A 23,952-nucleotide genomic window follows, 5' to 3' on the forward strand; every position below is an offset into this window, starting at 1 on the left:
CTTCCGTGGCTTATACCAGGATTTGGCGCCAATTTGAGGCTTGGTGTGCTTCTAAAGCGATCACACCTATGCGGGCTTCTGTCTCGCCGATACTTGACTTTTTGCAGGATGGTTTACAAAAAGGCTTGGCCTATAATTCCCTGCGTGTTCAAGTGGCAGCCTTAGCATGTTTTTGAGGGAAGGTCGCTGGCCTCTCTCTGGCTGCTTGCCCGGATGTGGCATGGTTTCTCAGAGGGGTGCTTCGGCTCCGTCCTCCTGTGCGGGCTCCCTGCCCTTCAGTGTTCACCCTTCGAGCCGCTTAGGTGAGCTTCAGAGAAGGATGTGACCTTAAAAACGGTCTTTTTGGTGGCCATTACATCGGAGAGACGGGTATCTGAGCTCCAGGCGCTGTCCTGTCGAGACCCATTTCTGCAATTCTCAGAGTCCGGAGTTATGGTACGTACGGTGCCTTCCTTCATGCCTAAGGTGGTTTCAGCATTTCACCTAAACCAGCCTATTTTCCTGCCCTCCTTTTCTAAAGAGGAATTTCCAGTTGCACCTTCTGGATGTACGAAGGGCTCTGTTGCAATATCTGCGCATGTCAAATGCCTTCAGGACCTCTGACCATCTATTTGTTCTATTGTTAGGTCCGCACAGAGGGTCTCCAGCGTCTAAGGCCACTATAGCCCATTGGCTCAAGGAAGCTATTTTTTCAGCATATTTGCTGTCTGGCCGGCCTCCGCCTGAAGCCTTTAAGGCACATTCCACAAGAGCGATTTCCTCTTCTTGGGCTGAAACTGGATCACTCTCTCTTCAAGAGATATGCAGTGCAGCGACATGGGGCGTTCATCCGCTGTGAGGAAAGTTCATGTTATTATGCTTTGCGGTGTAACACTGCTTTGGAAGCTTCAAATACTAAAGAGGCAGATGGAACTAGCTGGCCATGAGGCACTATGGTTTTTCAGTGCTCTCTATCTCCCCCTGCTGGTTGATGGACACAACCCACTCGTAATGGATTCATCTGCTATGACTAAAGGAAAGAAAATTACCAAGGTAAGAACCCAATTTTCCCTTATTATTTGTTACATTTGTATCCCACATTTTCCCACTTATTTGCAGGCTCAATGTGGCTTACATAGTACCGTAAAGGCGTTCGCCAACTCCGGTGGAGAAACAAATACAGAGTGATGTTAGGTTGGATAAGGTTCATGTGTTACAGACACAATTGGGAATTGTAGAGAAGAAGAGTTATGTGGTGTTCATTTCGAGTTTAGGTTTCGTTGTGTTGCAGGATCCAGCACTTAAGTTAGGTCGGTAAGGTATGCCTTTTCGAACAGGTTGGTCTTTAGTGATTTCCGGAAGTTAAGGTGGTCGTACGTTGTTTCACAGCTTTTGGTAGTGCGTTCCACAGTTGTGTGCTTATGTAGGAGAAGCTGGATGCATAAGTTGATTTGTACTTGAGTCCTTTGCAGCTAGGGTAGTGGAGATTTAAGTATGTTCGTGTTGATCCGATTGTTTTTGGTTGGTAGGTCTATGAGGTCAGTCATGTATCTGTTGGATTATTTGTAGTAAATAATTAGCAGATTTTTATACACACAGCTTCAGCTTTAGAAATGTTAATTTCTTTTCTTCATCTCTCTCACATACACCCCAGAATAATTCACTGCTGAGTCACTTTAAAGTTGAATTAACAAAACATCTGTTTACTCACAGTTTTAGTTAGATTGATATTCAGGCAGGCTTATATAACATAATACAATACATTTGGATTATCAGCTCTTTCCATGTGCTTAGATGGTAATGGATGCTCACACCATAGATCCTCAGGTTAGGAGAGACCTTTTGAGCTCCATGTGCTGTTCCTAACCACACCCACAGGAAGTTGCATGGGTGTGACCTCTCTAGGCAATTCACATCAGAGGTCACAGAGTAATCACAGAGAAAGAAAAAAAACATTGCTGACAGACAATGCATGTAAAACACAATACATTATTCCAACAGTATCCTGGGGCTTCGCCATAGATAATTTGGTGAACCAGGGTGCAGCTTTTGAAAGCAATACATTCTTTGATTGGGGGCCAGTGCAGTTTTTCTCAAAGAGGTTTGGCGCTTTTGAATCGCGTTTTTCCAAATATTAGCCTGGCTGCTGTGTTTTGAGCGGTCTGAAGTTTCTTTATGAGTTGCTCTTTGCATCCCACATAAATTCCATTGCAATAGTCAGCATGGCTTAGTACTATTGATTGTATCAAGTTGGGGAATGTTTCATTCGGGAAGAATGGTTTTACGCGTTTGAGTTTCCACATTGAGTGGAACATTTTCTTTGTTGTAGAGTTAACTTGGCTCTCAACTATAAGGTTATGGTCAATTGTAACACCGAGGATTTTCTGGCTATCAGAGATAGGGAGGGTGTAATCTGGGGTGTCTAAGTTTGTGGGTGTGTACATGTTGTGTTGGGATGAGAGGATGAGACGGTGTGTTTTTTCTGTATTGAGTTTTAGTTGGAATGCGTTTGCCCATGAGTTCATGGTATTCAAGCTGAGCTTGATTTCGTTGGTGATTTCTGTCAGATCATGTTTGAAAGGAATGTATATTGTAACATTGTCTGCATAGATGAAGGGGTTGAGGCCTTGGATGGATAAGGACTTGGCTAGTGGGGTTAGCATTAGGTTGAAAAGGATCAGTGATAGTGGTGATCCTTGAGGTACTCCGCAGTCTGCTTTCCACGGTGATGATATATTTGAGATTGATTTCACTTGGTATGTTCTGGTGGTTAGGAAACCCTTGATCCAGCTGAGTATATTTCCACCAATCCCGATCTAGGAGTCTCAGTAGTATATTGTGGTTCACCATGTCGAATGCACTAGACATATCGAATTGAAGGAGGAGTATGCTTTTACTTGTTTCTATTTCCTGCTTGAATTTGGCCAGGAGAGTGGTTAGTACTGTTTTGGTGCTGTGAAGGGGGCGAAATCCTGATTGTGATTTGTGTAATATTAAGAAATTGTTTATGTCGTCGGTAAGTTGCTTGGTTACCATACTTTCCATCAGTTTGATGGCTGCTGGGATAGATGCTATTAGGTGGTAATTGGTGAGTTCATTTGTTTTTTTTCTTGGTACATAAGTACATAAGTATTGCCATGCTGGGAAAGACCAAAGGTCCATCGAGCCCAGCATCCTGTTTCCAACAGTGGTATCTTTTGGTATAGGGGTGAGTAGGATGTTGCCATTTTCCTTAGGGAAGAGACCTTGTTGGAGCATGACGTTTAGGTGGGATGCGATTGGGGGCGCATTTTATTTGTAGCTGGGGCAGGTCCTCTCCTCTACCTGCTCACCCTCCAATTTCTGTGCCTCAGCTCTTCCTCTCTCTGACCATCACCTGATCACCTTCACACTTCATCACCCTCCCCCTCAGTCTCGCCCAACACTAACCACTACTTCCAGGAATCTCCAGGCTGTCGACCCTCCCACCTTATCCTCTAGTATCTCTGATCTCCTCCCTTCCATCATGTCCTCCGATTCTGTTGACAAGGCTGTCTCCACTTCCAATGCCACTCTCTCCTCTGCTCTGGACGCCCTTGCACCATCCATCTCCCGTCCCACAAAGCGTAGTAATCCCCAGCCCTGGCTGACCCCTTGCACCCGATACCTTCGCTCCTGCGCCCGATCGGCTGAACGCCTCTGGAGGAAATCTCGCATCCATACTGAATTCATTCATTACGAATTCATGCTTTCCTCCTTCCAGTCCTCCCTATTCCTCGCCAAACAGGACTATTACACCCAATTGACTAACTCCCTCAGCTCTAACCCTCGTCGTCTCTTCACCACCCTTAACTCCCTCCTCAAAGTGCCCTCCGCTTCCACCACCCCCCCTCACTCTCTCCTCAATCACTGGCTGACTACTTCCGCGACAAGGTGCAGAAGATCAACCTTGAATTCACCACCAAACCATCTCCTCCTCTTCACCCTATATACCCCTCTTTTCCTGCTATCACCAAAGAGGAAACCGCCCATCTTCTTTCCTCCTCGAAATGCACCACCTGTTCCTCTGACCCCATCCCCACCAACTTACTTAACACCATTTCTCCTACTGTCACCCCCCCCCCCCCATCTGTCATATCCTCAACCTCTCTCTCTCCACTGCAACTGTCCCTGACACCTTCAAGCATGCTGTAGTCGCACCACTCCTCAAAAAACCATCACTTGACACTACCTGTCCCTCCAACTACCGCCCCATTTTCCTCCTACCCTTCCTCTCCAAGATACTTGAACACACCGTTCACAGCCGTTGCCTTGATTTTCTCTCCTCTCATGCCATCCTCGATCCGCTTCAATCCGGCTTTTGCCCCCTACACTCGACAGAAACGGCACTATCTAAAGTCTGCAATGACCTGTTCCTTGCCAAATCCAAAGGTCACTACTCCATCCTCATCCTCCTCGACCTATCCGCCGCTTTTGACACTGTCAATCGCAATTTACTTCTTGCCACACTGTCCTCATTTGGGTTCCAGGGCTCTGTCCTCTCCTGGTTCTCCTCTTATCTCTCCCACCCGCACCTTCAGAGTACATTCTCATGGCTCTCCCTCCACCCCCATCCCGCTCTCTGATGGAGTTCCTCAGGGATCTGTCCTTGGACCCCTTCTTTTTTCAATCTACACCTCTTCCCTGGGCTCCCTGATCTCATCTCATGGTTTCCAATATCATCTTTATGCTGACGACACCCAGCTTTATCTCTCCACACCAGACATCACTGCGGAAACCCAGACCAAAGTATCGGCCTGCTTATCCGACATTGCTGCCTGGATGTCCAACCACCAACTGAAACTGAACATGGCCAAGACCGAGCTTATTGTCTTACCACCTAAACCCACTTCTCCCCTCCCTCCACTCTCTATCTCAGTTGATAACACCCTCATCGTCCCCGCAACCTCGGAGTCATCTTCGACTCCTCCCTCTCCTCTGCGCATATCCAGCAGATAGCCAAGACCTGTCGCTTCTTTCTCTATAACATTAGCAAAATCTGCCCTTTCCTCTCTGAGCACACCACCCAAACTCTCATCCACTCTCTCATTACCTCTCGCCTTGACTACTGCAACCTACTCCTCACTGGCCTCCCACTTTGCCATCTATCCCCCCTTCAGTCCGTTCAGAACTCTGCTGCACATCTTATCTTCCACCTGGACCGATATACTCATATCACCCCTCTCCTCAAATCACTTCACTGGCTTCCGATCAAGTACCACATACAGTTCAAGCTTCTCCTACTAACCTACAAATGCACTCGATCTGCAGCCCCTCCTTACCTCTCTACCATCATCTCCCCTTACATTCCTACCCGTAACCTCTGCTCTCAAGACAAATCCCTCCTTTCAGTACCCTTCTCCACCACCGCCAACTCCAGGCTCTGCCCTTTCTGCCTCGCCTCACCCCATGCTTGGAATAAACTCCCTGAGCCCATACGCCAGGCCCCCTCCCTGCCCATCTTCAAATCCTTACTCAAAGCCCACCTCTTTCAATGTCGCCTTCGGCTCCTAACCACTATACCTCTATTCAAGAAATCTCGACTGCCCCAACTTGACATTTCGTCCTTTAGATTGTAAGCTCCTTTGAGCAGGGACTGTCCTTTTTGTTAAACTGTACAGCGCTGCGTAACCCTAGTAGCGCTCTAGAAATGTTTAGTAGTAGTAGTGTCCAATTTGCAGTGAGTGTCGGAGAGCCTATTAATCGCATGGGCAATTGTTTTGGCGGTGAGGAGAGTGAAGTTTGACCAGGTTCGGTCCACTGGGTATTCTTCTAAGGTTGGGTCCAGTCCATTGATGAAGTTTTCGGTATCGGTAGTGTTCTGAGGAAGTGTATTGCGTAGTTTTACAATTTTTTCATTAAAGTATTTGGCGAGTTTGTCTGCTGATGGGATGTTTGTGTTGGTTGTGGTGACCACCGGGGTGGTGTCTAATAGTTTGTGTACAAGTTGGTATAGTTTCTTCGTGTCTTTGTAATCTGGTCCTATTTTAGTTTTATAGTATGTCCTTTTGGTATGTCTTATTGCATATTTGTATTTTCATTGTATTTGTTTCCAAGCATTGAGTGTGTGGTCATCTTTTGTTTTTGTTTTTTTTCCATGCTCGTTCAAGCTTCCTGGTTCGTGTTTTTAGTTTTTTCAGTTTGTCGTTGCCTGAGATCTTTTTGCATATAATGGAAGCAATGCATATTCATTGAGGAAATCCTGAAAATCCAACTGGGTTGACCAAGGTTGCCCACCTCAACTCTATCCCAAGGGACACACCAAGGCAGTAAGGTTTTCAGGATTTCCCCAATGAATATGCATGAGGTCTGTTTGCATATAGTGGAAGCAGTTCATGCAAATAGATCTCATGCATATTCATTGGGGAAATCCTGAACATCCAGCTGGGTTGAGGACCAAGATTGCCCACCCCTACTCTAACCCAAGGAACACACCAAGGCAGTCAATATGCATGAGATAGATTTGCATACTTTGAAGCAGTGCATGCACAGAAGCCAGTTCCCTAACGTTGTGCAAGCTTCTTTATGTTACCCTATTGTTAAGTTTAGCACCCCCAATCATCTTAAAAGTTGGTTCCTATGAGTGCATGTAAATTTATTGTGGCTCTCTTGGAAACTGGACTGGGTTGAGAATCCCTACTCGGGCCTCATTTTCTGAAAAATGAGTACCCTGCAACGATCGCTTTCATTTGTATGCTGTGGTGATCCCTCTCTTATTCACATAAGTACGTAAGTATTGCCATACTGGGACAGACCAAAGGTCCATCAAGCCCAGCATCCTGTTTCCAACAGTGGCCAATCCAGGTCACAAATACCTGGCAAGATCCCCAAACAGTTCATCTTGTACACAAACGGCAGGGTACTGTGAGCATTCTTTTGTACCAAAGTTTTTATTATCTCACTCTTTTGAAGTTTTCCACGGTTGTGGCATCCTGCAGCCCTGCAGAAGTGAAGACGGATGTGAATGGGAAGAAAGGAATTCTGAAAGGCTTTCATGTCGTATTAAAAGACACTCTGCTATTTCCAGAGGGAGGTGGACAGGTGAGGACAAGTATATTACTACTACTAATCATTTCTATAGTGCTACTATTTATTTAGATTTTGCTCACACCTTTTTCAGTAGTAGCTCAAGGTGAGTTACACACAGGTACACTGGATATTTCTCTGTCCCAGGAGGGCTCACAATCTAAGTTTGTACCTGAAGCAATGGAGGGCTAAGTGACTTGCCAAAGATCACAAGGAGCAGCAGCGGGATTTGAACCGGCCACCTCCAGTACTAGATGTACGCAGCACTGTACACATTATATACAGGTACTTTCTCTGTTCCCACATGGCTCACAATCTAATTTTTTTTAAATCTGGGGCAATGGAGGGTTATGGGAGTGGAGGAGTAGCCTAGTGGTTAGTGCAGCGGACTCTGATCCTGGGGAACTGGGTTAGATTCCCACTGCAGCTCCTTGTGACTCTGGGCAAGTCACTTAACCCTCCATTGTCCCAGGTACAAATAAGTACCTGTATATAATATGTAAACCGCTTTGAATGTAGTTGGAAAAACCAGAGAAAGGCGGTATATAAGTCCTTTTCCCTTAAGTGACTTGCCCAAGGTCACAAGGAGCTACAGTGGGAATCAAACCCAGTTCCCCAGGATCAGAGTCCGCTGCACTAACCACTGGGCTACTCCTCCTCCACTCCCATAACCCTCCATTGCCCCAGATAAAAAAAAAAAAAATTAGATTGTGAGCCACCTAGGAACAGAGAAAGTACCTGTATATAATGTGTACAGCGCTGCGTACATCTACACTAACCATTACGTTACTCCTCCAACAAACTAAGTCCATGCTACCTACGTAAGTAGAGCTGACCAGTTGACTGGGGCTTTCCAGATTTTCAGTAGCATCATTTATTTTTATTTATTTATTTATTTATTTGTACCATTTTTACCCTGCTCTTTCCCGCTCGATAGCAGGTTCAGTGCGGCTTACAATGTTTGGTAACAAAGTATCACGGAGAAGCTTACAATGTTTAGTAACAAAGTATCACGGAGAAGCTTACAATGTTTGGTAACAAAGTATCATAGAGATAGCACAGTTGTGTGGAGTAGGACAATAGCAGGTTCAGTGCGATTTATAATGTTTGGTAACAAAGTATCACAGAGATAGCTTACAGTGTTTGGTAACAAGGTATCATAGAAATAGCACAATTGTGTGGAGTAGGACAATAGGGAAGAATGTAGTGGGAGGGATTAAGGTATTGGTAGTATAGGTGGAGAGGAGTGGTTTGCGCATTAAGTTGGGTCATTTGGGTAGGCTTGTTTGAAGAGGTAGGTTTTCAGCAACTTTTGGAAGGGTAGGTGTTCGATGGTTGTTCGGATGTATCTTGGTATGGCGTTCCAGAGTTGGCTGCCTTTAACGGAGAAGTTGGATGCGTAGTAGGTTTTGTATTTGAGACCTTTGCAGTTGGGAAGGTGAAGATTGAGATATGTTCGAGAAGATTTGGACCCGTTCCTGGCTGGGAGATCGATCAAATTGGTCATGTAACTTGGGGATTCTCCGTGGAGGATCTTGTGGATCAGTGTGTGGACTTTGAAGTTTATTCATTCTTTGATAGGGAGCCAGTGGAGTTTTTCACGGAGTGGTGTAGCGCTTTCAAATCGTGATTTACCAAAAATGAGTCTGGCTGCTGTGTTTTGGGCGGTTTGGAGTTTTTTCAGAATTTGAGCCTTGCAGCCAATGAATATGCTGTTGCAGTAGTCGGCATGGGTGAGTACTGTGGATTGTACTAGATTACGGAAAGTTTTTTGTGGGAAGAATGGTTTTCCTCTTTTCAATACCCACATCATGTTGAACATCTTTTTCGTCATGGTTTTTGCATGAGTTTTTAAAGTTAGGTGGTTGTCTAAAGTTACTCCTAAGATCTTTAGATTCGGATATTGGGATTGTAACGTCTGGGGTGATCAGGGTTGTTGGGAGCAAAGTGGAGTGTTGTGATGAGGGGATCAAGCATTGAGTTTCTTCCTTGTTCAGGAGGCTAGGATATTCATGCCAGGGATTATTTTATCTGTGATTTCTGCCAGGTTGGATTGGAAAGGGATGAATATGGTGACGTCATCTGCATAGATGAAGGGGTTTAAGCCAGATTTGGATAGAGATTTAGCCAGAGGGATCATCATAAGGTTGAAGAGGATCGGGGATAGAGGCGATCCTTGGGGGACTCCGCATTTTGATGACCATGCAGCCGATATTGATGAGGTTGATTTGACTTGATAAGTTCTGGTAGTGATGAAACTTTTTATCCACTTGATGATGTTACCACCAATTCCTAGTTTGTCCAGTAGTTTTGTGAGAATATTGTAGTCTACCATGTCAAATGCGCTGGAAAGGTCAAACTGCAGAAGAAGTATTTTGTTGCCTATTGAAATTTCTTGTTTGAACTTGGATATTAGGGTGAGTAATACTGTTTCTGTGCTGTGTGCAGGTCGAAAACCCGATTGTGACTCATGCAGTATGGAGAACGTTTGTATGAAATCGTTCAGTTGGGAGGTCACTCTATTTTCCATCAGCTTGGTTAGAAGAGGGATGGAGGCCACAGGTCGATAGTTAGTAATATCTTTCGCTGGTTTCTTGGTGTTTTTCGGTATTGGTGTGAGTAGAATATTGTCGTGTTCAGATGGAAAGGAGCCTTGATGAAGTAGAAAATTTAGGTGGGTGGTAAGATCCGTAATGAATCGTGCTGAGGCATTTTTCATGGGTCCAGTTGGCAATGAGACTTGGAGAGTTTGGATAGTGTTATGGAGATTTCCTTAGTGCTGAGGAGAGTGAAGTCTGTCCAGTATCGGTCTGACGGGATTTCTTCTAAGTTGGGGTCCAGTTCGTCAAGGAAAGTATCGATGTTGGCGTCATCATGGGGAATTGTGTTGCACAGATTGATGATTTTATCGTTGAGGTAATTGGCCGACTGATCGGCGGATGGACAATTTGAGGTTGATGCTGTTACTGGATTAGTGTTGAGAAGATTCTTTATAATTTTGTATTGCTTTTTTATGTCTGTTCCGGTGGCTGTGATTTGTTTTGTGTAATATGATCTTTTGGCACGTTTAATACCATTTTTGTATTTCTTATGTGTTTGTTGCCACTCTTTCCACACTTTCCAGATTTTCAGTAGCATCATCTGGGTAATGCTGCTCAAAATTATTGCAGACCACAGTAGCACTATCCACTCCTACCTTAGCTGAGATAACATTTAATCATCTCTCTGACTTCATGTTCACCTTCCTTTAAATCTGTCACCTTATTTTCTAACTCCTCTTACTCTCTTACCTATCTTTCCTTGTCATCTATACCAGACCAGTCCAGACAATTGGGTTGTGTCCATCTACCAGCGGAAGGAGACAGAGAAAATAGTTCCAAGTAAACCTCCTCTTAAGGGTATCGTGCAGCCTGGAATGTTCGGTATTTTCTCTGTCTCCTAGCGGATGGTGGATGAATCGTACAGCTGCTCTGGATTGCTGGCTGGTAGCTCCTGTCCCAGATTCTTCTGGTGATAGTGGAGCCAGGGATGTGCTGGTAGCCGTGTTGGGGCTAGTTTTAGATGATACTCAATGGTCCTTAGTTCCTCATCTGCCAGCTAGGGTGATATCCATTGACCCTGGTTCCCTCCCCTCCCCTCCCTCCCCTGGCTGTCTTTCTAGCAGGGTGATGGTTGATTGTGGCATGGAGTAACTTGTTTCCCCTGTGAGGTTCTTCTGTGGTGGTAGGTATATCTGAATCTCAGCCTCTCAGGTAAAACTTTATTAATTCCTGTCACTAGTGAAGAAGGTGGTTTACAAACAAACAAAAAAAAAAAAGGAAGAAGAAGAAACTTTGTTTTTTCCCTCCTTTTCTGCCTCTGAGGTAAACCTATCACTAGTGAAGAAGGTAACATAGTAAATGACGGCAGAAAAAGACCTGCATGGTCCATCCAGTCTGCCCAACAAGATAAACTCATATGTGTTACTTTTTGTGTATACCTTACCTTGATTTGTACCTGTCCTTTTCAGGGCACAGACCGTGTAAGTCTGCCCAGCACTATCCCCGCCTCCCAACCACCAGCCCCGCCTCCCACCACCGGCTCTGGCACAGACCGTATAAATCTGCCCAGCACTATCCCCGCCTCCCGCCACCGGCTCTGCCACCCAATCTCGGCTAAGCTCCTTAGGATCCATTCCTTCTGAACAGGATTCCTTTATGTTTATCCTACGCGTGTTTGAATTCTGTTACCGTTTTCATTTCCACCACCTCCCGCGGGAGGGCATTCCAAGCATCCACTACTCTCTCCGTGAAAAAATACTTCCTGACATTTTTCTTGAGTCTGCCCCCCCTTCAATCTCATTTCATGTCCTCTCGTTCTACCGCCTTCGCACCTACTACTACTACTACTACTACTATTTAGCATTTCTATAGCGCTACAAGGCATACGCAGCGCTGCACAAACATAGAAGAAAGACAGTCCCTGCTCAAAGAGCTTACAATCTAATAGACAAAAAATAAATAAAGTAAGCAAATCAAATCAATTAATGTGAACGGGAAGGAAGAGAGGAGGGTAGGTGGAGGCGAGTGGTTACAAGTGGTTACGAGTCAAAAGCAATATTAAAGAGGTGGGCTTTCAGTCTAGATTTAAAGGTGGCCAAGGATGGGGCAAGACGTAGGGGCTCAGGAAGTTTATTCCAGGCGTAGGGTGCAGCGAGACAGAAGGCGCGAAGTCTGGAGTTGACAGTAGTGGAGAAGGGAACAGATAAGAAGGATTTATCCATGGAGCGGAGTGCACGGGAAGGGGTGTAGGGAAGGACGAGTGTGGAGAGATACTGGGGAGCAGCAGAGTGAATACATTTATAGGTTAGTAGAAGTTTGAACAGGATGCGAAAACGGATAGGGAGCCAGTGAAGGGTCTTGAGGAGAGGGGTAGTATGAGTAAAGCGACCCTGGCGGAAGATGAGACGGGCAGCAGAGTTTTGAACCGACTGGAGAGGGGAGAGGTGACTAAGTGGGAGGCCAGCAAGAAGCAGATTGCAGTAGTCTAAACGAGAGGTGACAAGGGTGTGGATGAGGGTTTCTAGTGCTCGGAAAGAAAGGGGCGGATTTTACAGATGTTGTAAAGAAAGAAACGACAGGTCTTGGCAATGAGCAGAGAAGGAGAGAGAAGAGTCAAAGATGACCCCAAGGTTTCGAGCTGAGGAGACAGGGAGAATGAGAGAGCCATTAACAGAAATAGAAAACGGGGGGAGCGGGGAGGTGGGTTTGGGGGGGAAAATGAGAAGCTCGGTTTTGGTCATATTTAATTTCAGGTGGCGTTGAGACATCCAGGCAGCAATGTCAGACAAGCACGCTGAAACTTTGGTTTGGATGCAAGGTGAGATATCAGGGGTAGAAAGGTAGATTTGGGAGTCATCAGCATAGAGATGGTAGGAAAAGCCATGGGATGAGATTAATGAACCAAGGGAAGAAGTGTAGATAGAAAAGAGGAGGGGACCAAGAACAGAACCCTGAGGTACGCCGACAGGCAGAGGGATAGAAGTAGAAGAGGATCCACCAGAGTGAACACTAAAGGTGCGGAGGGAGAGGTAGGAAGAGAACCAGGAAAGGACAGAGCCCTGGAATCCAAGTGAGGACAGGGTATCGAGAAGTATGCTGTGATCGACAGTGTCAAAAGCAGCGGAAAGATCAAGAAGAATGAGGATGGAATATTGACCTCTGGATTTAGCCAGTAATAGGTCATTGCAGACTTTAGTAAGCGCAGTTTCGGTTGAGTGGAGAGGGCGAAAACCAGATTGTAATGGGTCAAGAATAGCATGTGAGGAGAGAAAATCAAGGCAGCGGCGGTGAACAGCACGCTCAAGTAATTTGGAGAGAAAAGGAAGGAGGGAGATGGGTCGGTAATTAGAGGGACAAGTAGGGTCGAGTGAAGGCTTCTTAAGGAGAGGTGTGACCACAGCATGTTTAAAGGCAGCAGGGACAGTCGCAGTGGAAAGTGAGAGGTTGAGAATGTGACAGATAAAAGGAATAAGAGTAGGAGAGATGGCATTAAGAAGGTGGGTGGGAATGGGATCAGAGGAACAGGTGGTACATTTTGAGGAAGAAAGAAGTGTAGTTTCCTCAATAGTAACTTCAGGAAAGGAGGAAAGGGAATGAGGGGAAGGAGAGAGAGGGGAACGGACTAGTGGAGGGAGAGCTGGTGAGGTAGAGAAAGCAAGGTTTATCTTTTGAACCTTGTTGTGAAAGAATTCAGCAAGGGTCTGAGGAGATAATGAAGGGGGAGTTGGGGGAGGGGGCACCTTGAGGAGAGAGTTCAATGTGGTGAAGAGAAGTCGAGGATTAGAGCCAAGAGAGTTGGTCAGTTGGATATAATAATCCTGTTTGGCACATAAAAGAGCAGATTGGAAGGAGGTCAGCATGAACTTAAAGTGTAAGAAATCAGCAAGGGCCCGAGATTTCCGCCAGAGGCGTTCGGCGGAGCGGGTACAAGAACGTAGGTAGCGGATATTAGAAGTCAGCCAAGGTTGGGGTTTTGTACGCCTTACAGGGCGGGTCATCAAAGGTGCAAGAGTGTCTAAGGCAGAGGATAGAGTATTGTTGTAAGAAGAAACAGCCTCGTTGACAGACGTGGATGGTGCCACAGTAGAGAGGAGGTTTGAAACATGGGAGGATAGAGATGAAGGGTCAATATCGTGAAGATTCCTAGATAAATTAGATAGGATAGGACGGGACTGGGAGGGAGGAGATTTAAGTGTGAAAGTTATAAGATGGTGATCAGAGGAGGGATGATCAGAGGCAAGGAAACTAGAAGGTGAACAGTTGGAGGAGAAGATGAGATCAAGACAGTGACCATTTTGATGAGTGGGGGAGGTGGAGCATAGTTGGAGATTAAAGGACGACGTTAAAGCGAGTAACTTGGAAATATAAGAGTTGGAAGGATCACTAGCAGGAATATTAAAGTCACCAAGGATGAGAGAGGGGGAGGAAGGATCATGGAAGAAGGCAAGCCAGGCGTCAAAGTCACTGAGAAAGGATGAAAGGGACTTATCAGGGGGACGATAAATGACCGCTATTCGAAGAGGCAGAGGAGAGAAAAGGCGGATAGAGTGGACTTCAAAGGAGGAAAAACAGTGAGATTGAGGTGGAAGAAGGGGTTGAAATCTGGAGGAGGGAGAGAGAAGTAGTCCAACACCGCCCCCACGGCCAGCAGGGCGAGGAGTATGTGAAAATAGATAACCGCCATGGCACAGGGCTGCGACTGAAGCAGAGTCATCAGGGCAGAGCCAGGTTTCTGTTATGGCGAGCAGATGGAGGTGACGCGAGATAAAGAGGTCCTGGATATAGGGGAGTTTGTTACAGATACAGCGGGCATTCCATAGGGCGCAAGAGAAGGGCAGAGAAGAGGAGGGGAGTAGAGGAATAGAGATGAGGTTAGAGAGGTCACGGTGAGATCTGTAGAGTTGGGATAATAGTTGGTGAGGAGGGCCAGGATTGGGATTGATGTCACCAGCTGAGAGTAAGAGAAGGAGTAAAAGAGAGCGGAGAAGAGTAGGAGAGGTGTGGCCACGAAGGCGTCGAAGGCGAGAGGTATTTAGGTGGAATGGGGAAGGCAAAATGGAGGGAAGAAAGAGACGGAGATTAAAAGCCAAGAGGGAGGAAGAGGGTAGGAGAGAAGGTGAGGTGATGAAGTCAATGGATGGGAAGTGAGTTCCTGTAGCGGAGAGAGGTAGGGGGTGAGGGAAAAGATTAGGAAGGGACAGAGCTAGGAAGAGAATGTGAATAGGGGCCATAAACGATTAAGGTACTTTAGCAACTGGAAAAAGATTAGATACAAAGAGAAAAATGCCCCAACGGCGCGCGGCACCTAGAGCGGAGGCCCTGAGTGGATCGGGGTGGACCTGGGTGTCACCCCGGAGAAGGCTGTAAGGATATGCAGATGAGCTGCAAGTCCTCCACAGCACCTGAAAGGCAGCCGGTGGTAGAGGTGGGTACCTCTCAGCTGAGGAAAGGCTTACCAGGGGTTAGGCCGAAGCCAGCATTCCTCCCCCTGAGGGTCGCCTGATCCTAGCCAAAAAGCACCTCCGGAAAAGGTTCATTTGCGGATTAATAGTTTTCAAATATTTGAACGTCTGTATCATATCAAATATTTAAAAAAAAGAAGAAACTTTGTTTTTCCTTCTTTCTTTTGCCTGTTACCTGATTTATTTTCCTGCCTTTGCCAGTGTATTCTAGGGGGCCGCTTGCGAAGTTTATTTGAATTTCGCTGGCCGGCGTCTGATTCTGATCTTGGACCCTTCCGAGCTGGTACCAGTTGCTTTGATTTTTTTTTTTTTTTTTGGTGGGGGGGGGGGGGGGGGGGGGGGGGGGGGGGGGGGGCATGGCTCGTGTCTAGATCACGAAACTACAGACCGTCCGGTCTCTGCTGCTTCAGGCATCTTGCTTGAGACGCTCCTGCTATTTGATTCTTGTTTTGGCAGTAGTTTTTCCTCCTTTCCTTAGGGAGGTTCTGGTTCTCTCGTCCCCATGGATACCTCCTGTCTGCTCTGGTTTGTCTGCAGGGTACTTTCCTTCTGGTGGGTGGTCCAAGTTGTCCTTGGTGTGCAACTGGTAGATCAAATCACTCTTCTGAGTACCCTCGGGAGCGCCATTCTTGCCAGTCTTTTGCTTGGACTCAGTTCAGTGTCTCTTTATGGGAATGTGCCTTTTTAGGACTAGTTGGCCACAGCTCTTTCTTGCTTCCCATGCTTTCGGGCGGATTTTGCCTTTTCTAGTTTCAGGCGTCTCTCTCCTGGCACATTTGGCACTTCTTTCTTGTTCTGTAAGGGGCGCAGTTCTTTCCTTCTGAGCAGATCTATTGCTGTGCATCTGGATTATCACCTCTTAGCTCTGTGCTTTTCTCTACTTTTCTGCAGGGAAGTGGTTCTGTTCTAGGTCTGGAGTTTGACTCTCCCTTAGCTGGTTTTTCCTCAGTTTAGTGGTAGTGGCCAGCTTTCTCTTTGTTCCTGGCCTGGTGAGAGTTGTTTCTTCCTTAGTGCCTTACGGCTGCATTTTGCTCCCTATGGTCTGAGGATTCCAGATCTGTGATGCTTACCTCCCTCTTGGAGGGAGTTCTTTCTCTCCGTTGACTGCTGCTCCATATCGGTTGCCTAGGAGGGCGGTCATTGTGGCTCAGAGACCACTTGGGGGCCGAGAGTGTCTCTTGGGGCATGGGGCTTTCTCTTCTTGTAGTTTTAGTCCCTCTGGGCCAGGGGAATGCAGCGCCAGGTCTGCATTTCCACAAGTTGTGCTCCTTTCCTGTTGGCCTCCTTGCAGCACCTTCTTCTGGCTGTTTTCCGGGGCTCCATTTATGCATTTTGCTTGTTGAGCACAGCTCCGTCGCTGCTTGTTGAGCACAGCTCCGTCGCTGCATGTCGAGCATGGCTCTGTCGCTGCATGTTGGACACGGTTCCACAGTTCCAGGTTGGATTTAGCTCCATCGCTGTATGTTGAGGACAGCTGTATCATGGCATGTTGAGTGAAGTTCCTTTGCTGCTTATTCTGCAACCTTTCATCTCTGCATGTTGAACGCAGCTCTATTGTCACATGTTGAGTGCAGTCTTTCTCTGCAGGTCACAGTCCTGTGTCTGCGTGTAGAACATGGCGCTGTGTCTGCCTGTGGAACGTAGCTCCTTGTCTGTGTGTGGCATGCAGCTCTCTCTTTGCATATGGAACACAGCTCCCTGTCTGCATGCAGAGTGTAGCTCCATCTCTGTGTGTTTAGCACAATTCTTCTTTGCAAATTGGGCGAAGTTCCAGGGTGGTATGTGGAGCACAGCTCTGTGACTGCAGGTGCTACACAGCTTCATGTCTGCGTAAGAAGCATAGCTCCTTGTCGGCGTGTGGAGTGCTACTCCTTGCCGGCGTCTGGAGGCGCAGTTCCTTGCCAGTGTTTTATACACAGTTCCATCTCCACCGCAGCTTCAGTTCTGTAGGTACCTCTAACATCCAGCTCTTTCAGTGGAGCACTACTCATCCTCTGTCTGTTACTCTCAGCTTTTTCTCTGCTTGTTCAGCGCATTTCTATCTTTCTCTGCCCGTGGTGCATGGCTCAGTTTGTGTGCTTTGAGTGCAAATCCGTTTGTTCTCGTTGAGCACAGATCCTACTCTGCCTGATGAGTGCAGCTTCGTTTCTGTCCCTTGAGCACAGTTCAGTCTCTGACTGTGGAGCGTATTTTCACCTTTGCCTGTTGGGCACTGTTTCGCCTTGTCGGTCAACCCCAGCTCTTTTCTGCAGGTTGGATACAGTAACTTCTCAGCAGCTTGGCATACCACAGTTTAGATTGCTAGACAAGGCTGTCTTGTCTCCTGTTAGCTACCATTCCTGTGGCACCTTTTCTTGCCGTAGCCTCTTGGTGGCTGGTGAGAAGCTTCTCCATTGCTCGAGTTTGAATTTGTCTCTGCTCCTTTTGTGGCTGCTTGGCAACTTGGGAGTCTTTTCTCCACAGTGTGGCTCTCGACTCTCTTTCTTTTTGTCTCCTTTTGTTCTCTTGGCTCTGTTCTTTCATCCCTAAGTCCAGAGCGAGCTGGTTGAGGAGTACTCTCTTTCTACGGTTGTATACCTGGTATGCTGCTGCCCTTTTTTTCATGGTTCTCCTGAAGAGACTAGCGCTCCAGTTAGTTGGTTCTCTTGACTCTGGAGTCTCTTCTTGTTCTGTGGAGTTTGATTCTCTTACTAGGCGCTGGTCTAGGTGGTTCCTGGGCCTTGCTTCCTTTCTTCTATGAAGTGTGGCGCACTGTTTGTTTGGGGTTGCATACTCCTAGTATTTGTTAGGGTCGCTTCATCCGACCATCTTGGACTCTAGGCAGACTGGCAGCTTTGGGAGTTAGTCCTGCCAGGGTTCAGAGAAGTGAATCCCGATCTAGAAGAGAGAGTTCTTCTCCTTGTTGCTCGGATACGACTGTTGCCTTCCTTCCAAGGGGGATCCTTTGGCATGAGTATCTTTTGCTGCTTCTTTTGCTACTCTTGGGACAGGGGTATGTAATTTTTCTTTTGCTCAGGACGTTTGTTTTACATCCTACGGCTTCAGTTCCTTTTCTAGGGTCTAATTCTGTTCCATTTTGGTAGCCTGGTGGTTCGGATATTCGAATCCTTTTCTGCTGATCAGTTGTTTGCTATGTGTATAGCTTTGTTGATTTTTCAACCTTCTTCATTCTTCTTTTCAACCCCCCCCCCCCCTTTGGGAAACTGCTTTGCTACATCCCATTAGTCTGGACTGGTCTGGTATAGATGACAAGGAAGGAAAAATTATGTTCTTACCTGATAATTTTCTTTCCTTTAATCATACCAGACCAGTCCAGATGCCCTCCCTGGCTAAAGTCTGTCAGAGTGTTGTTTCTTTTAGGTATCCCTGGCTGCTGCAAAACGCTTCAATACGGTGGGATGTCCTACAGCACTGCCTACTTCATCTTCTCTATTCAATCTCCTGCCACTTGTTGTTGTGCCAGCTGTGTATGCCTGTTACTTGGGATCACGGAGTTCTTTCCCTGGATTCAGGGATAGATCTCTATGTGCTTGGGCAAGCTCGGTATGGACCATTCCCTCCCGCTTACTTTACTGTGAGGGGAGGTTGCAGTTGCCTTTGGCCAAGCAGGAACAGTGAGGTTCTGCATATTGGCTCCAAGAGTTTGCCTGTTTGGTATTAACTGTGTTTTCTTCTAGACTTCATAGCACCATTGCTTGGCTATTCGAAATACTGAACATCCAAGCTGCACTATACCCTTAAGGGGCGGTTTACTTGGAACTATTTTCTCTGTCTCCTTTCGCTGGTAGATGGACACAACCCGTTAGTCTGGACTGGTATGGTAAGAACATAATTTTTCCATATGTTCCATCTTTGCTTATACCCTTCACTGTCAATTAAAATGTTCTATTACTTATTGTGTTGACATTGTAAGTAGTATACTACGCCATACTTTGTATTGTTATTTGAATATGTTTGATTTATTCTTACTGTACACCGTCTTGAGTGAATTCCTTCAAAAAGACGGTAAATAAGTCCTAATAAAAAAATTAAAATATCCAGGTAGCACTGGGATGGAGCAGGGTGCACCTCTCAGTTATCCAGTTAGGACAGGAAAAAGGATTTGGGCCACCACAGATCCTGTCAGTGCGTAAATAGCATAAGGCCCGCACTGGATGAGCGGTTAAGGCAAGTCACTTAACCCTCTGTTGCCCCAGGTACAAAATAAGTACTTGTATATAATATGTAAACTGCTTTGATGTAACCACAGAAAGGCAGTAGATCAAATCCCATCCTCTTTCCCTTTAAGGGAGTAGCATTGCTAGCTGTGGGCAATTGAAGGTATAACCTAGGAGAAAACTGACAAGGGGAAGTGGTAGAGAGAAACCAGGACCAACCAAACAGGGAAAAACAAATGATCAGTTGATAACGATACAAAATAATTTTATAGCCAGGTTTTAGAAAATGAAGTATGTCAACTTTGAAAATGTGCATTTCTTAATGTAAAAAATTAAGAAATTTCTTAACGGGCAGACTGGATGGACCGTACAGACTGGATGGCCGTCATCTACTATGTTACTTTTCTCATTACAGGAGGAAATGTGTTTCTGTATCTCTGCCTTCATTGTAGAGCTGTACCAAATATCCGTATTCTATTCGATTTAGCCCCAGATAGTGCGCCTAATATATTATTTGTATTCGGCCAAATAGTGATATAAATTACATTCCATATCATCATGCCGATCAATCCATAGACTGGTGGGTTGTGTCCATCTACCAGCAGGTGGAGATAGAGAGCAATCCTTTTGCCTCACTGTATGTGGTCATGTGCTGCCGGAAACTCCTCAGTATGTTCTCTATCTCAGCAGGTGGTGGTCACACACAGCAGCAGCTCTGGCTAGGTCTCCAAGCCTAATTCTTAGGTTTTGTTGAGTACCTGGGGTTGAGGGCTCCCTTAAAAAAAAAAAAAAAAAAAAAAAAATTTGAACGTCCTTTAAGGGCGTTTATTTCAACGTTTATATCAACGTTTATTGCAGCTGCTCACTGGGACACCAGTTCGTTACAGCTCAGAGCGAGAAGCAGGTAATTTTACCTTTTATAGCGGGTAGGGGGTTCCCCGTTCGGTCTCCATGTGGCTTATGGCGTCGGAGGGCGAGGGCGCAAAGATTCGCTCCCCGGACCGCGTGTGTGCGTCTAGCGTGTGTGCGGGGGTTTCAAAGCCTGACTCGCCTTTGTTTGGGCGTCAGCTTGGAGTCCGGTCAGTGTCCCGGGTCTTCCTCCGGTGCGGCGTTTTTTTCCCGCCATAAGCGCCCATCCCCCGCTGCTCCCCCCCCCCCCCCCATTTTGGCCGGCCACTCTGCTCGGACGGCTTCTTCTTGGGCCGCCCTCGAGGTGGGAGACGTTAATGCTATGGTCGCCCTTGATTCGGGCGATGGCAAGAAAGCGGCGAAAGTTAAGCGCCGTTCTTTCCGTGCGGCTGCTTCTCGGAGTTTCGCGCCGGACGCCATTTTGGATGCGCAGCATGTTCCCCCCCCCCCCGCTCTTGCGAGCGCTGGTTGAGGGTGCGTCTAGGGCCGTGGCCCAGGCGGCAGAAGTGCACAGTCTAGGGGGTTGTCCCCTGAGTTCATTTTGCTGCTGCATCAGGCTTTTCTTATGCTAAACGCTGCCCCGGCTCCCCCCTCTGATCAAGGGGTTGAGGCCTCCGGAAGCAAACGCCCTTGGGTGGACTTCCAGGCCCTTGATGTAGATGAGGGCATCGTATCTAAGTTCTCCCAATGGTCCTTTGGGAATTCCTTGGAGGAGACGGATTCCCGCTTGGATGGAGCGGATGACCCCTCTGCAGCACGGATCTTTCGCTCAGAGAATTTGCCCAACCTGTTAGTGCAGGCCATGAGCATTTTGAAGATTTCCTCTCCGGAGGACGTCTCTCCCTCAGCCTCTGTTGGCTCTGCCATTATGCTGGGGACAAAGCGCCCACCTAGAACCTTCCAAGTGCATGAAGCCATGCACACCTTGATTTCGGCTCATTGGGATTTCCCAGAAGCGAGCCTTAAAGTGGCTAGGGCTTTGTCCCGCCTCTATCCTCTGCCTGAAGGTGAACGGGAGGCCTTTCTTGGGCCTACCGTGTTCTTTAATCACTGCGGTGACTAAGAAAACGGCGTTGCCGGTGGAAGGTGGAACAGCGTAAAGGACGCCCAAGACAGGAGATTGGAGGCGGCTTTAAAGTCGTCCTTCGAGGCGGCTGCTTTAAGTTTGCAGGCCTCAATTTGCGGCTCCTATGTGGCCAGGGCGTGCCTGATGCTGGTGCAGCGGGCTTCCCCCTCGGATCCTTCGGGCTTGGCCTACTTGGCAGACTTGCTGTATGATGTCTTGAGAGCCTCGGCTAAAGGTATGGCTCAGACAGTCTCTGCACGGCGGTGGCTTTGGCTAAAGCATTGGTCTGTTGACCATGCCTCTAAGTCTCGCCTGGCTAAGTTGCCTTTTAAAGGCAAGCTGCTCTTTGGGGTCGAGCTGGACAAGATTGTGACCGATCTCGGCACGTCTAAGGGCAATAGGTTACCGGAGGTCAGGGCTTGGGCCAGTGGTGCCCGCCCCGGTTCCTCCAAAGGACGGTTTCGGGAAGCCCGTCGGTATCGCCCGGGCAAGTCGGGCTCCTCTGCCCCCTTTTCCTTCATAAGGAACTTCTCCCCCAAGCAACATTCCTTTCGCAGAGACCGCCGTCCCGGAGGTGCCTCCTCCGGTCCTCCCCCAGGGTCTCATACACAATGACGGGGCACTGGTCCATGGCCCAGAGCAGATTGGAGGACGCCTATCCTCATTTCTGGGCGAGTGGACCAGGGTAACTTCAGTCGCTTGGGTGCTGGAAGTCATCAGAGATGGCTACAAGCTAGAGTTCTGCCGACCCTTAAGAGATGGGTTTGTGCACTCTCCCTGCAAGTCTCCGGTCAAAGCTGTGGCAGTGCAGCAGACTTTGGACAATCTGATCCGCCTGGGTGCGGTCGTTCCGGTGCCAGAAGATCAGCTTGGCAAGGAGCGTTACTCCATTTACTTTGAGGTTCCAAAGAAAGGAGGTTCTGTCCGGCCTATCCTTGACCTCAAAGGGGTCAATCGGGCCTTGTAAGTTCGGCACTTCCGGATGGAGACTCTCCGCTCTGTTATAGCGGCAGTGAAGGCAGGGGAGTTCCTGGCATCCTTGGACATCAAGGAAGCTTACTTGCATATTCCCATCTGGTCTCCTCATCAACGCCTTCTGCGTTTTGCAATTCTGAGCCGACACTTCCAGTTCAGAGCCCTCCTGTTCGGGTTGGCTGCTGCTCCGCGGACCTTCTCCAAAGTAATGGTGGTCATCGCGGCCTTCCTTCGCAAGAAAGGAGTACAAGTCCATCCTTATCTGGACGACTGGTTGATCCGAGCCCCCTCTTATGCAGAGTGCGGCAGAGCTTCAGACCGGGTGATTGCTCTTTTGAGCTCCCTGGGGTGGATCATCAACTGGGAGAAAAGCCAGCTATGCCCGACTCAGTTCCTGGAGTATCTGGGAGTTCGATTCGACTCCCAAGTGGGCAGAGTGTTCCTGCCAGACAATCGGATTGTCAAGCTTCAGGCTCAGGTGGACAAGTTCCTAGCAGCCTCTCCTCTTCGGGCTTGGGACTATGTGCAGCTGTTGGGCTCTATGTCAGCCACGATGGAAGTAGTGCCCTGGGCCAGGGCCCATATGAGACCTATACAGCTCTCTCTGCTGCAGCGATGGACTCCAGCTTCGGAGGATTACGCTGTGAGCCTTCCCTTGGATCCCTTGAATGCCTCTTATGACCCCGGAGTGGGTTGTCGTCACGGCGGATGCCTCTTTGACGGGCTGGGGAGCCCACTGCTTGGGAAGGACAGTGCAGGGGCTCTGGTCCCCTGCAGAGGCAAAGTGGTCTATCAAACCTCCTGGAACTCAGAGCCATTCGGTTGGCGCCTTTGGAGTTTCTCCCGGTCCTGGCGCTGAAGCCAGTACGGGTCCGGTCGGACGATGCCACGGCTGTGGCCTATGTCAATCCCCAGGGAGGTACCATGAGCGCCCCTCTAGCCAAGGAGGCCATGAAGCTATGCCTGTGGGCGGAAGCAAACCTGGAACAGCTGTCGGCGGCCCACATTGCGGGAGTCATGAATACTGCTCAGGCCTTCTTGGACATCACGAAGCGCTGGGGCCAGCCGAGCCTAGATCTGATGGGCTTATCAGCCAATTGCCAAGTGCCGCGCTTTTTCAGCAGAGGACGGGACCCTCGATCTCTAGGAGTAGATGCTCTTCTTCAACAGTGGCCTACACAGGAGCTTCTCTATGTGTTCCCGCCTTGGCCCATGTTGGGCAGGGTGCTAGGCCGGGTGGCAAAGCATCCGGGCCAGATAATCCTGGTGAGTCTGGATTGGCCCAGACGTCCCTGGTATGCATACTTGATCAGGCTCAAAGTGGACGGCCCTCTGCAGCTGCCAGCGGAGCGGGGCCTGTTGCATCAGGGTCCCGTGGTAATGGAGGATCCCTCCCCCTTTGGTCTTTCAGCCTGGCTATTGAGCGGCAGCGTCTGAGGAAGAAGGGCTTCTCAGACAAGGTCATCGCCACTATGCTGGGAGCGAGGAAGCGCTCTACTTCTACTGCTTACGCCAGGGTTTGGCGTACCTTTGCATCGTGGTGTGAGGCAGGCTCTCTTTCTCCCTTCACTGCTCCAATTTCTTCAGTATTGGCATTCCTGCAAGAAGGTCTGGAAAAAGGCCTGTTGCTCAGTTCCCTTAAGGTCCAGGTAGCGGCTCTTGCTTGCTTCAGGGGTCACCTGAAGGGTGCTTCCCTGGCCTCGCAGCCAGATGTGGTACGCTTTCTCAAGGGAGTTAATCACCTGCGCCCTCCTCTGCACTCAGTGGTACCTGCGTGGAATCTCAATCTGGTGCTAAGAACCTTGCAGAAGCCGCCTTGT

At 47.9% G+C, this 23,952-nt stretch overlaps 1 protein-coding gene across 1 annotated transcript in view; it reads left to right on the top strand.

Annotated features, from left to right (window-relative positions):
* Positions 1–23,952, top strand: part of LOC115481413 (alanyl-tRNA editing protein Aarsd1-like) — a 194,239-nt gene that overhangs the window by 104,246 nt on the left and 66,041 nt on the right. Inside the window, exon 7 of the mRNA XM_030220501.1 lies at positions 6,910–7,038. Within this exon, the coding sequence (XP_030076361.1) occupies positions 6,910–7,038 (129 nt within the window). The remainder of the gene's footprint in view (positions 1–6,909; positions 7,039–23,952) is intronic.

This window comes from Microcaecilia unicolor, chromosome 12 (assembly GCF_901765095.1).
Source record: "Microcaecilia unicolor chromosome 12, aMicUni1.1, whole genome shotgun sequence".
NCBI lineage: Eukaryota > Metazoa > Chordata > Amphibia > Gymnophiona > Siphonopidae > Microcaecilia > Microcaecilia unicolor.